The following is a 14,899-nucleotide window of genomic DNA, read 5'->3' as shown; positions in this document are numbered from 1 at the left end:
TGTGCCGGTTACCCAGCCTGACAATCTGACTTCCATCAAGACCTACATGGTGAAAGGTAAGAACCTGCTCCCCAAAGTTGTCCTCTGACTGCCACACTCAAAAGACACCCATATGCACACATACATTCACACTCAAAACAAATATTTAATAAAATTAACATTCTCAGAAGCTTAAGACCCCACATTTCTACAAGGCATATCTGACATAAAATAAGTGCTTTGCAAATGCTTTCTTTTACTAACTTTTCACTTTAACATTTTCCACCATTTGTAATTTTTTCATTAAGGGAGGTATCCAAGAGGGCTTAAATTATAATTTAAAACCACTTAAAGTGCAATAACTAGATGACTTACTAGGACCAGGGCATTTGGGAGGGGGTAAGGATAGGGGATGGACAAGGTCTCATTAGGTAGCCCAAGCTGGCCTAAGATTTGCAATCCTCCTGCTTCAGTTCCCCAAAGCCTGGGATTAATAGGTGTGTGCTGCCACACCTGGAAAAAAAGTTTTGATAGTGAAGAAGTGGGAAGAGAAAGAAATGTCCTGGGTATAGTACCTAAAAGGATTTAAATACAAATTTAAAACTTAACTCCCAGTATTCTACAGCTTATAGCATCACTATCCTGAGAGAATTTCACTCAGTGTTTATGTCAGATACATGGTGAATGCTCAATAAATAACTACCAAATAATGTAAACCTACATTAGAGATCATGTATAAACATCAGCTGTATCTACATTAAATACAAAATTAGATCCATATACACAATACATTTTTACAAGGCAACTGCATTAGGATGTCACAAATTATATACGATCAAGAAACATAGTTTATTTTGATTCTTATCAACAGAAGTGGTTATATTTTACATCCAAAATGACAAATTAAAAATGAAATATATTACTGTCCATGTAATCTACTAACTTCCCATATTTTAGTCCATTTTACAATACAGAGATAACATTTTAATAGACATTACAAGATATGTCATAACAATAATTATTCTTTAGGATTACAGAAAATATGGCTTGTGTACCAGGCTTACAATATGATACAATGTCTTTATCAGCTGCCTTAAAACTTATTTCAACATAAGTTTGAAAATTCTTAAATCTCAGTACATATGAAGGCCTGATTTCTATCTTTTCAGTAGTTAATGTTTTCTTGTTAAGTAGCTCATTAGCCAATATCCCAGCTTCAGACCAGAGCAGCATATCTTAACCAGGAACTGTGAGACAAACGGGGTCATAGATCTTTATGGTTTCATCCCAGGAGCAGTCAGCTACCTACAAAACACAAGCAGAATCAGAAAAAAACATGCAGGTAAACAAATTCAAAGCTAGCGGCAGATGCAAGCCTTGATCACTTAGCATGTAGGCCAATAAGCACAATTTTAAATAAAATAAACAGGGATATGTTTCTTACTGGAAGCTATTTCTCTTTTAAAAATATGTTGTGGGGACTGTTTCCAACTGATTGAAGCTGCCTGTACATTCCCTTCCTCACTGGAGAGCTACATAATCCTTTGCCTCCTGAGACAAGATTGAAAAGATGTACTTCTAGCCTGAGAAATGAGACTATTTGCTCAACAGACAGGTTAACATTTTTCTGACAGTAAAGACATAGGGAGAGAGCAATAAGGCGTCGTGGGAACAATATCCAGAAAGATGTGAATACATGTCTGAAGGTATAAGCTGGTGTGGATGGACAGACGGACAATGCATAGCTCTTTCCATCACAAAATGGCTCATTTGAGCTTAGTCTGGAACACACTCTAGAGAACCGAAGCACATGGCCTTCACAGAGCCATGGCATTCCAACTGAAGGTCAGGCGATGAAACCAGCACTTAAAACACTCTGCTAAAAACAGTCCCTCAAAAAGACAAATTGTCAATCATTGCTTGCCTAACCTTAAAGTCAGATTTGACACTGTAGGATACAAATATTAATTTACTCCTAGGTATGTTTTCAAATGTTGAGACTCTCAGGTAAACACCAACTATATTACAAAGAAAAGATTCAATGAAATGAGACTTAGGTTTTGAATACAAGGTATATATAAATTATGTTCCTGAATCCCAATCCATTCTTCTTCAATCCAATTCCCTACTTAGTCACCATTTATAATAATTAACAAATGTCAAGGCCACTGAATGAGCAAATGTTCTTTCTTTCTTTCTTTTTTTTTTCTTCTTCTTCTTTTTTTTTTTTTTTTTTTTGGTCTTTTAAGACACAGTCACAGCTGTCCTGGAACTTGCTTTGTAGAACAGCCTGGACTCACTGAGATCTGCCTTCCTCTGCCTCCCAAGTGTTGGGACTAAAGGTGTGCACCACCACTGCCCAGCTAAGCAAATGTTCTTAAAACTATACTTGAATAGCAGTATAAAAAAGATAAAAACTTTAATGATAAGAGATTATAGTCATTCAAATTAATGGAAATAAGCACGGCATTCCTGTCAGTTAAACCATTTACTAGGTTCTACAAATTGAAACATAAAAATAAGATTTAAGATTCTAGTCTTTTACTGAATAAACAAGCCCCTGAGTCTCCACTGACTCTGCTCCACTGTGGTAGCTTCTTGATAAGGCATTATGCAGAGAGGGAGAAATCACAGAAATCACAGAACACTGGGTCCTAAAGGGATCATATCCGCCCCCTCAGGGCTCAGGGAACTCTGTAGAAGAGGAGGTGGAAAGAGTGTAAGAGCCAGAGAGGATGGAGGACACCAAAGGAATCAAGGTCTTCTACACACGACAGGCCTGGTGCACATGTGAACTCACAGAGACCAAGGCAGTGTGCATACCACCTGCACAGGTCTACCCCAGATGGGGCCTTAGAGCTGGTCCCATTACCCTAGCCTTGTTCAAGGCTAGGTCCCAGGATCTGCATCAGTTAGGGCTGACACATAGCCCAGAGTCTTCAAACTGAAGTCCTCAACAGGTTTCAAACATTAGGAAGTGAAACATGATGGGTACAAACTCAGGAGGCAGGGATCAACAATTTTAAGATTCTCAACTCCTGACCTCAAAACTGTAAGTCAAGACCAGTTTCCAGCTGTGTGGCAAAGTCCTCTGCAGAACTGTCTAATAAGCAGCTGGCACTGAAAGCCTCAGACACAAAGCACAATGTATAACAATTTCCTTAACTGGGTTTTTGGTACTTAGGTAAGGCATAGTCTTTTGAAAGAACTTTATTTGTAGAAACTTTTTGTTGACTAAAAGAAACTCAAATTTGGGGGCTAGGCTCACATCTATAATGACAGCTCTCCACACTCAGGATGTGGAAGCAGGAGATCAAGAGTTCAAGGTCATCTCAGCTACAAACTGAGCTTAAACCCAACTCTCAGGCTACCTAAAACCCAGTTTCACACAAAAACAAATTGTTAAAGTATATACTACCTCCCAACAACTGCAAATTTTGTCAGAATTATTTATTATATACTTAGAAAGAACTCTCTTCCCTCTTTGATGAAAAAGTAGCAATGGATGCCACTGATGTAATGGGAAACAATATATGTGATATTTTCATAAGCTTGATAAGGAAGAGAGCTGTAACCCTGAGGTAGAAGGATTATGAATCTGATGGTGTTCTGACACAATACAGCTAGACTGTCTTTCAAGCCCTCCCTGAAGCACTCCTACACCAAGGTCTCCATGTCTTCTTCCTATTCTGCACAAACTAAATCCAGGACTGGCACTTGAAGACATGGGAAATCTCTATCAACTGTTTAAGCCATAGTAACAACTTTTACTAACAATCATTTAAGTTACAACAAGCTAATGTTGTTAACCTTTTTGAGATTTATTATATAATAACACTTGTGCTCTGTTGGCTTCTAACTGGCCTGTGGTGGTTTGTGGATTAACTCATAGTGCCAAATAAAATGTATAATGACTTAGCAAACTCCAAACTAGCAAAAAGCAAAATCTGCTCTAGAGGAAATACCAGCTTCAGACAGATGAGGTGAGCACATCATGAGACTTGTGCTTCATGCCAACCAGAGAACATGGATGCATGCTGGAGGACTGACTAGTTCTAACAGCATTCACATGTAAGGGTAAACTATCTAAGTTGTACTTAACATGGAGGGTTAGCCAGGAAGCACATGTAAGTGTCTGCTGGGCCAGGGACAGTGGGAAAAGGGAAATGTCTGGGCAGGGGATAAAGAAGACTGAAGGAAGGGCCAAACCTCCATCTCCGAGTCAGCAACTGATTTTCTGATGAAAACCTTGACTTTTGGACGTGAGGACTCTGTGTGTGTGTGTGTGTGTGTGTGTGTGTGTGTGTGTGTTCACGCGTGCTCCAGGGTTTCTTGAGGGCTGGCTGCCAAGGCATGTCTCCATTTAACCCACTTTCCTTACAGGAGAATTGTACACGTGGATGCTGAAGGTCAAGGGCCTCCAGGTTCCACAGTCTCTGCCCATGGCTTTCAAATGGAAATGTATTCTTTTTTTTGTGTGTGTGGGGGGGGGGGTTCGAGACAGGGTTTCTCTGTGTAGCTTTGGAGCCTATCCTGGCACTCACTCTGGAGACCAGGCTGGCCTCAAACTCACAGAGATCCACCTGCCTCTGCCGCGCCCCCCCCCCCCCCAGTGCTGGGATTAAAGGCATGTGCTACCAATGCCTGGCTGGAAATGTATTCTTTAAGACATCCCTTAGCGCTCGTGAATTTCTTTTAAACTGAGCCCCAAATACACAAGAACTTGGAATTGCTATATCAACACTAGAGGTAAAATGGTGATTTGTCAAAATGCTACATTTCTGTACTTGATGTAAAATTTGAAGAGAATCAATGCATTTCCATTATTTTCAAAACCTGCAACCTCCTAAGGTAGTGAAAATAATTTAAATGATTTACGGTCTAGGCCATGTAAGTTCCACTTTAATGATCTCATTTTCACTTTTATGCATTAAAATAGGTATTTCTAATTTTATTGAATCTACTTTATTTATTGGTTTTTTGAGACAGGGTTTCTCTGTGGCTTTGGAACTGTCCTTGAACTAGCTCTTGTAGACCACCCTGGTCTCAAACTCACAAGGATCTGCCTACCTCTGCCTCCCAAGTGCTGGGATTAAAGGCATGCACCACCACCGCCCGGCCCTGGTATTTCTAATTTTAAAAAATATGCAATATGCTATAGAAGTAAGAAATACCCATTATTGTACTAAATGGACAATTTCCTTAGAACACAGAATGAAGCATTATTGAAAATCTGAATAGAAATGAATTGTTTATCAACACTAGCTTATGGCATACACATCATAAAATCACTACAGATAGAATGAGCTTCCTATCAGACCCAAAGATATGAATGAAACAAATGCGTTCAATAAGGAATTTATGACAAAAACTCATCTTTGGTAGATCAAATAAAATATCAGAGAACAGAGGCTAGCACAATAGTTCATCAGGTAATGGCACTGGCTATTCTTCCAGAGGATCCAGGTTCAATCCCCAGGACCACATAGCTCACCACTGTCTAAAACTCCAGTCTCAAGTAATCCGACACAGTCTTCTGGTCTCTGTGGGCACTATACACACATGTGGTACACAGACATACATGCAGGCAAAACATCCATACTTAAATAACTAACTAAATAAATAAAATAATTAGAACCAGAGGACAATGTTGACAGAAGTTTGTGTCCCACCTGGTCCCACAGCCATTGAGTGCCAAATAAACACACTGAGGCTTATACTAATTATAAACTATTTCACTGATGGCTTAGACATACTATTAATTAGTTCTCTCTTAATTATTAATCCGTAACTATTAATCTATGTATTTCTACATGGCCTTATCTTATCAGAGAATGCCAGGGCTTACTACCTTCCCAGTAGATATGTGTGTCTCTGTGGCAGCTTCTGTCTGTGTTCCTCATCCCAGAATTCTCCTAGTCTGGTAGCTCCACCTATACTTTCCTGCCTGGCTACATCCTGCCTGTCCATTGGCCAAAACAGCTTTATTTATCAACCAATAAGAGAAACATTTTCACAGTATACAGAAGGACACCCCCATCAGGACACATTTAATACTAATGGCGCTATAGATTAAGGTTGTAGAGAATGAAACTACACTGAAAATGATAGACTGCAAATATGAACACTAGAAGGTGAATTTATATCTTTGATTTTATTAATTACCAAAAATGTTTTCACATGCCACTGATAATGGCAATTCATCTCAGATAAGGTGATGTGGCCATTCATGTAATAAGGAATTACCAGGGATTCATCAAGAGATTTACTTTACTGACAAGCTTTCTATTTCCTATTTATCACTATACAATTTTCTTTCAATTTTGTGGGTAATTACTTCTGCCCGTGGAAAACTTGCTGAATCTACTGTAATTATCTGCATGACACATGGCCTCCTTAGAAGGAATGAAGAGAACTAACAGAAAGATATAGAGAAAGGGGTTTTGGAAAAATTCCTAATGGCCAACTTCATATTTTGAAGAGACAGCTCAGTCACTGTCACATGTGATGATCTCGCTTGTCAGTTTGATGGGGTCTGGAATCAGTTAACATGTAGCCACTCAACAATCCTGTGAAGGATTTTCTGAGACAGGAAGACCCACCCTAAATGCATGCACCAGGTTAAAGGCAGCCAGGTTAAAGGATGAGGAAGAGGGAAGTTGCTTGGCCTGCTCTTTTCCACTCTGCTGGCAAGTGCATCCTGCTGTGCTACATTCCTTTGCTGATCATAGAACCAAGGGCTTCTTAGGGCTTCCAGTGTAGAGGGAAGCACAGCAGCTCTCCAGGAATCCTCAACACTTTCCCACAAGATTGAGTAAGTTGAGACACTCAGTCTCATGAGCCTCGTGTTCATCCTTATGGGATTTATGCAAAAGTAAAGAGTTGATAATATGCTTTCAAGACTCCTCTACATCCATCCATCTATTCATATAATACACATAACCATAAATATCTATTACTTTACATTGTTCTATTAAGTAGCATCTAGCATTCAAAACATGTAGCTTATACTCAAAATATTTTTTTAAAATTTAAAACAATTATTTCTAAATTAAAAACAAAGGAGGGAGCCGGGCCTTGGTGGTGCACACCTTTAATCCCAGCACTCAAGAAGCAGAGGCAAGTGGATCTCTGTGAGTTCAAGGCCAGCCTGATCTACAGAGTGAGTTCCAGGACAGGTTCCAAAGCTATACAGAGAAACCCTGTCTCGAAAAAAACAAAAATAAGTAAGTAAGTAAGTAAGTAAATGAGGGAAGAACTGAGGAGAGGATAGTATCATCCTAGATGGGGAAAGGCAAAGATACTCAGTTATAGGCAGAGGTGGAGGGCAGTGAGGGAATTCAGGAATAACAAATAATAAAATACAATTGGTCTGCAACAGGGCTGCATAGGAAAGTAAGAACCAAAACTAGAAAGGAACACAGTTTATAACAAATCTTGGGAACAAAGATTAAAAGTACAGATTCTGCTCTGAAGATGACTATTGAAGGTTTCTAGGCAAAGATGACGGACATAATGGCAACTTTAACGTGTGGGCCTGAAAATTAAGTAACACACTCCCAATAGTGCAGATAAGCACTGAGCCAGTTAGTCCTTCTGAGTCAAGTAGTAGGATTTTCACCTTCTAGTATCCTGCATGCTTCAGAGGTAAAGTAAAATCACAGATGTGATGCCAAGATGAATTTAGGGGATGCAAAGAAACAAGCAAATTCAGATGACTTCTTGGTTTCTAGTCAGACTGTTCAATCAATTGAGCAGGTTAGGAATTCTGGAGCAAAAGCAAGACACACAGGCAGATTACACAGTGAAGGCAATTGAAGAAATGAGTCAAGAATAACCAGCACAAGATTAAATGATAGCTCCAAGATGAAGCTCTTAAGAGAAAATCACACTTAAATCATAATTGAAGAGAAAAAATGTGACTATTGGAGAAGGGCTGTTTCTAGAAGGATCCTAAAAAAACTGGATATACATTTAAAAACAGTGGTGGTGCATGCCTTTAATTCCAGCACTTTGGAGGCAGAGGCAGAGGCAGACAAATCTCTGAGGCCAGCCTGGTCTATAGACTGAGTTCCAGAACAGCCAGGACCACAGGACCACACACACACACACACACACACACACACACACACACACACACACACACACACACACACACACGAGAGAGAGAGAGAGAGAGAGAGAGAGAGAGAGAGAGAGAGAGAGAGAAAGAGAGAGAGAGAGAAAGAGAGAGACCCTATCTCTGAAAAAACCAAAACAGAACAAAACAAAAAAGACAGAAAGGAAGATTAATTGGTAGCCTCTAAACATCAGATGGGAACGCCTGGGACAGGTGTCTGCAGCTGATGGAAGACAGATGTGAGTAAGGTAGCAGAGTAGAAGCTGCCTCCACGAGAAAGACTGAACATGAAGAGGCAGGATAATGAAGATTACTCTATTTAAGAAAAGCAAGAGCATCCAGTATCAAAAGAGGAGTGACAGTAGGGCTGAAAGGTGTGAGAAGCTGAAGGGAAACCAGCAAAAAGTAGTTCAGGGCTGCTGTTGCCCAGCTCCCTAGCTGGGGGAAGGGACTAAGATTAGCTGGTGTATTGCCCCACTTACTATTACTGTAATAAATCACAGACTAAAAGCAACCAAAGGGAGGAAAGAACTTATTTTAGCTTATGGCTTATAGTCCAGCATAAAGGGAAGTTATTGTAGGAACTAAAGGCAGGAACCTGGAGGAAGGAACTAAAGCAGAGACCATGGAGAAATTCTGCTTGTTGGCTTGTTCCCAGTGGCTTTCACAACCTTTCTTTCTTTCTTTTTGTCTTTTTCCTTTTCTTTCTTTCTTTCTTTTTTTTTTTTTTTTTTGGTTTGGTTTTTCGAGACAGGGTTTCTCTGTGGCAGACTGTCTTGGTACTTGCTTTGTAGACCAGGCTGGCCTTGAACTCACTGAGATCTACCTGACTCTGCCTCACAAATGCTGAGATTAAAAGCATGAGCCGCCAGCCCCAGGTGCAGCCTGCTGTCATATACCTCCCAGAAGCACCTGACTAAGGGGGGGCACTGCACACAATGGGCTGGACCCTGTCATATCAATCATTAATCAAAAAGATGTCCTACAGGCAATCTGACTGAGGCATTTTCTCATCAGAGGCTTTTCCCAGATGACTCTATTCTGTGTCAAGTTAACAAATCTAAACAGGATGTTTGACAAACTCTGGAGCCATCTATCCAGCACATTTTCACCACTACATAGACATAGAACTTGTCAGCTCTAGCAAGCTACTTGACGTCCACTCTTAGCTCTAGCCAATGTTCAGTGTTTACTGGATTTTGAAGTATGGAGACAGGTCCAACAGGACAGATCTGTGCCATCTGCTTCCTATATTCCCAAATCACTCATGACACAGACACTGACTAGAACATCAGCAACCTCAAGCTGTACAAACTGGGGGTTCCAGGAAGGCGTAAAAGCTGACTGGATAACAGACTACAAAGCTAAGCATGGCCAGTATAAAATCCTGGTAAGCAAAGTCGGGGAGCTAGTCACATGACTGCCATGGTAGATAACTGACACTTGTCCAGTATAACTCACATGAAAGACATGGGCCTCCAAGTTCAAGGAACAACCCTTATCTTGGTATCTCTACCTCTGAAGTGCTGATAGTACAGACACAAGTCACAAACACCTAGGTCCTGTTTTTAACGTGTTTGCTTCTTGGTTTGGAAGATCAAATTCTGAACCTCATGCTAGTGAGATGAAAATGCATTTTTTAAACTAGAAAGATTATATTCAAATTAAAAGCTTAAATTTCTTCATATATATATATATATAATTTATTTATCATGTATACAGTGCATGACAGAAGAGGGCACCAGATCCCATTACAGATGGTTGTCAGCCACCATGTGGTTGCTAGGAATTGAACTCAGGACCTCTGGAAGAACAGTCAGTGCTCTTAACCCCTGAGCCATCTCTCTAGCCCCTAAAACCCCAATATTTATTTAACAGTTCTCTCTAAAGACCACAGACAGTCTTCCAAATAGAACTGTCCATGTTAAAATATCCTGATGAGACAAAGAATTGTGGAAGAAATGTGTAAGCAAGAGTGTACCTGGCTTACACTCTGTGAAAGCATCAATTGAGCATTCAAAAGACCAGGACTGATGCTGCAGAGCACCAAGTCAGGAGTTCTAAAGATAAATTAATACATAAAAAGAATTTCAGTTATATAAGTAGGCATATTACAGGCAAAGTATCACAGACCTAACAACAGAAAAGGGCTCTCCCATTTAGACATAATAAGGATAAAGGAAGAAAAGAGAAAATACAGGACTGTGTGAATCATGATCAGACAGAAAAATATCAAAGAAAAATGTCTTAAGTTAAGGTAACTAAGCTAGTTAACAAGGGAAGACACAAGCATATTTCTCAGCACTTGTCCTTAAAGATCGACCCTCGACATTTATTTGTCAGGTTTGAAGCCTTTAAAGAGAAGATCTTACATTCTGCCAAGAAGAAAGGTGGTGTAAGAACATCTTTGGACCTATTTTTTCAGATCTTTAAGAATGGAGACACTAAAAAGAACATGGATTTTAAATATGACTCATACAGTCCTGAGAGAACAATCAGTAAGGTCCCATCCTTGTTCAGATCACAAGACAGAGAGGGTTTGAGTAGCTATGGAAAGACACTAAGAGGTGAGTGGCATTTTCTAAGAGAATAAAATATGAACAAAGAACAAAATTGCACTGATTTACAATCAATGAATTTCACCACACATTATAAGAAGGATAATTAAAAGACATCAAAACTCTCAAGAATGGTGAACATGGCAAATTTTACATAACTACAAATTGTTTCCAGCTCCACAAGGAGTGGCATGTGACTTCCGAGGCTAGTCCCAAGATGCTTTGCAGCTTTTGCACTTGCTGTCTTGGAAGCACACTATGGCTAGATGAAGCTGGGCTTCTCCAAAGGACTCATGGCCCAGATGGCAACTGGCACTGCCAGACAGATGTGAATAAGGTCACCACAGGTCAACCTGCTCTACTTAAATTGCCAGCTGTCAGGAACCATGTGAGGCCCAGGTGAGACCAACACAAAAACTGATGGGCCCAAACTGCTGACACACAAACCTGCAAGCAAATAGAACAATTGTTTTAAGCCATTAACTCTAGAGTAGTTTAACCAGAAAGAGAACTGTTAAAATGGGGGTGGAGGGAAGAACAGGTACTCCAGTTTCTAGGGTCTCATATCTGGGTTACAAGTTAAAGATCTCTGCTCCTCCACTTGTAGCTGCTTTCAACAACAACTACACTTCCTTAACATAAATGGAATTTGGTTAATCAAAGATTATTGACACATATCAATTGCCAGGCTACAGACAAACAGATAGCTTTGCAATAAAATCCCTTACTGTGGTGGTTGATAAATAAACCTCTTGTCACTCACTTTTAATAACCTGGTATAGGGAAAATCTAGGAAACACTAGATATTTTTTAGGGAGGTGTGAGGAGCCACCACAACCAAAGACATGGAAGAGCTGCAAGTGCTACCACAGTCCTGGCCTGGGTCTCAAAAAGAACAGGTAATAAAACTATGTAACAACAGATAGTTAATTAATGTACTTTTGAACCTGATCCTTTGGTTTTACCTTGTTTCAATGGTATATTACAGCCTTTTCAAAATTAGAATAGCAAGTAATTGCAATTACCTTCTTTAAAAATACCAATAATAACTATTTCTCAGAAAAGGAACTAGGTCATTTAAGGCATGTTATATTTGCACTAAAGACAATTTCTTTCCATTTTCTTTTTTTGATAGGTTGTTAAGTCAGTTTAAAACAATTATTTTAGTGGTAACTTAAATGTTTAGAAGTTTATTGGGAGTATTTTAAGCTTAGAATCATGTCATTATTCCTAAAATAAAATAAGGCTGTGTGCTTACTTGAAGTTGAGTATATAGTAGTGAAAATTGAGATTTTCTTTTTAACTTTAAAATTTAACACAGAAGCCAAACTCTTCAATCAGCCTTGAGCCCCACATATCACATTTTCTTGTTTGCATCCTCCAAACCTGTGCTATCAAGCTCCTTACTCCTTAGCATGTGAGTGCTTCCCCACCTGATTTTACAATTTCTCACATTAAAACAGTATGATTTTTAATGAACTCTGAAAAAATACCTCAAGTTCTCAAGAGGACAGAAGAGGAAAAATACAATGTTTATTGACTAAAACAGAACTTCTCTTCTGCTTTGTTCTCTATTTGAAGCCTTTCATTGGGCCTAGAATGTGGAGATGAAGGTGACAGTCCAAAAAGAGCCACCTGCCAGTTGTATGACTGCTTAGTGCTGAGGTCAGGACTACAGGCCCCATACTCCTGGCAAGCTCTGGGGATAGAGCATCCTCCCTCTTTCATCTTTCCCTTCCCTCCTGCCTCAGGAAAGGCCAAAGAAAGTCTGCAGCACTTTAAACATGGAATTTTGAGAGGTTCCTTTTTCGGTCAGAGAAGTCAAACTTTCCCTCCCCACATTTAATTATCTAAGATCATCAATGACAACAAGACAGAGTACCTATGACAATTAAACGATGACAAAACACCTCAAAATGGCTTGGCAAGCTTTTAAGAGGAGAGCTTTGAGTCACTTTTCTGCACACTCGAGGCCTCGCCCTTTCAGCACTCACTTACATGCAAAGGTCAGGCTAGTTGAGTGAGTGCTCCCTAAGGGCCACATGGAGCCACACCAAGGGCCATGTGTTCCACCTGGAGACACTCAGGGCCACATGTTCCACATGAAGACACCCTGAGGGCCACACATTACACATGGAGAGCTAGTTGTTAATTGTGCAGATAGAAAAACCATGAAATTGTACCCATTACCTCAGTGGGGCTCTGGAGACTGAGATCTAAGCCACAAGTAAACTCTGTGTGATGTTCCACTGTTTCTAGAAGCGGATCAGGCTTTGAAAAATTCCAGAATCTGTGACAGTAAGAAGAGAGAGGAGAGAAAAAGAAAAAGTAAGTCTAAAATGCTTCTATTAACAAGTAGATATATGGCATAGAAAACATTTTTATCACAACAAGCTCAACTAATTGACAAATGCAGGCCCACTATTGATTTACATAAAACATCTAATAAGGGAAGCCTGTATTTCATTCTATTAGATCAAAGAACAAAACAGAATTACCAATCTGCCCAGTTTTTAAGAAAATTACTGTGTTCTCATTCTGATAGATTGTAAAATGGAAGCTTAGAAAGTTTCTGTTTAGAAAATGAATTGTTAAGCTCTACAAGGGCATTTGGGATGGGAGATGCTGCTTTCTTTCATAGGTTCCTAAAAGCAATCATGTGTGGAAAACAAGAATATTGGATCAGATGAACTCTTAACATTTTGTGACTTTTAAATTCTATTTCATTTCTTAACAAGTAGCATGAAAAGCACTTAGGTTTAATTTACATTTCAACAGCAATTCAATTTCTTTAAATGGATCTGTTCTCTTGTGAACACCACTATAAATGCTAAAACTCTCTTTTCAGGCATAGCCTTTCTTAGAGATTTCCCCATCAATGTCATTTCCAGAGTCAAGCTAATATTTTATATTCTACTTCTCCTTTATAAACTGAGAATGACAATATTTACCATAATACAGCTCTGATTTCTGTTGTTCAGAAAATTTTGCTCTATTTTCAATACATAAAATAGTACCTAAGCTTTCTAAGGCTTAATATCTTTCTATTTATTCTAAACATGCTATAAAAACAGCACATTCAGAATCCTAGGAATCATCTCCCAATTCAGCTTTCTAATGATGTATAACATGGAACACGCTGAAGGTTGGGCTGGTCCCTCTGAAAGAGAGCAAACATACGGAACCAACAGTCACAGTTTGTTTAACCTGGTGGTATTATTTCCCTAATAAACACAGCGCTGGTCCTATTAAGTTTTGAAAAGGACTGTTGCTATGGATAATCTCCTGTGTGGGTACCAGACAGATATTGAACAAATAGCTCATTTATCTGATTACTGAGAGCTAGAGAATATTTACGGAGAGAATTTTACTTTTGAAAATGTACTTTTTCAAAATAAATTAAGGGTATAAGCCACAGACCTCAGAAATGCTAATGATAGTTTTCTTGTTTTTGCATACTTGTTCCTAGACAGTGAACTGCACCAAGATCCAATTTTCTGAATCTTAATGATGTTTATATAAGCAAAAGTAATTGTACAGCTTTGTTTCTAAAAACTAGTTACACATTGATTTGCATTACTTGAAACAATAATCAGATGCTTTTGCATATATCCCCAATGTTCCAACCATTCATAATGGTTTTTAAAATATGCATGTAGCATGACAAAAATGAGTTAAGGGAAAATTAAAGTTAGGAAAGTATGCTGGACCCTTCAATGAGATTAATAAATAACAACAGATCCCATGAAATCGTATGTACTTGACAGGGCAGAACTTCAGAATGTTAGGCTTCCTAGCAGCCACAGGAACAGACCACATCATCAGGTCCTGGACTTGCATCTACAAGCATAGTGTTCATCGATCACTCAGAAAGAAACTCTCCTTTGGAAAATCATAGACAAGACTATGTTTACATAATGAAAAATGTTACTAAGACCTCTTTGGTACAGAGAGATATGTCACCAGCTTCCACTTGTCAGTCAATGGCATTGCCCAAAGGATCTTCAGTGGTCAACTGACATAATCTAGGTATTCAGCACTCTAACTCATATATATATATATATATATATATATATATATATATATATATATATTTTTTTGAGTCAGGGTTTCTCTGTGGCTTTGGAGGCTGTCCTGGAACTCGCTCTGTAGACCAGGCTGGTCTCAAACTCACAGAGATCCACCTGCCTCTGCCTCCTGAGTGCTGGAATTAAAGGCGTGCACCACCAATGCCCAGCAAAAT

General features: G+C 39.2%; 1 protein-coding gene across 1 annotated transcript in view; it reads right to left on the bottom strand.

Annotated features, from left to right (window-relative positions):
• Positions 1-809: 809 nt before the first annotated feature.
• Pex7 (peroxisomal biogenesis factor 7) overlaps positions 810-14,899 on the bottom strand; it is a 65,545-nt gene continuing 51,455 nt past the window's right edge. The window contains 2 exon segments of the mRNA NM_001244853.1: positions 810-1,284; positions 12,847-12,946. Coding sequence (NP_001231782.1) covers positions 1,216-1,284; positions 12,847-12,946 — 169 coding nt within the window. The 3' untranslated portion in view covers positions 810-1,215.

Source organism: Cricetulus griseus, chromosome 2 (assembly GCF_003668045.3).
Source record: "Cricetulus griseus strain 17A/GY chromosome 2, alternate assembly CriGri-PICRH-1.0, whole genome shotgun sequence".
Lineage (NCBI taxonomy): Eukaryota > Metazoa > Chordata > Mammalia > Rodentia > Cricetidae > Cricetulus > Cricetulus griseus.
Note: the sequence above shows the minus strand (reverse complement) of the source record. Positions and strands in the feature narration are given on the sequence as shown.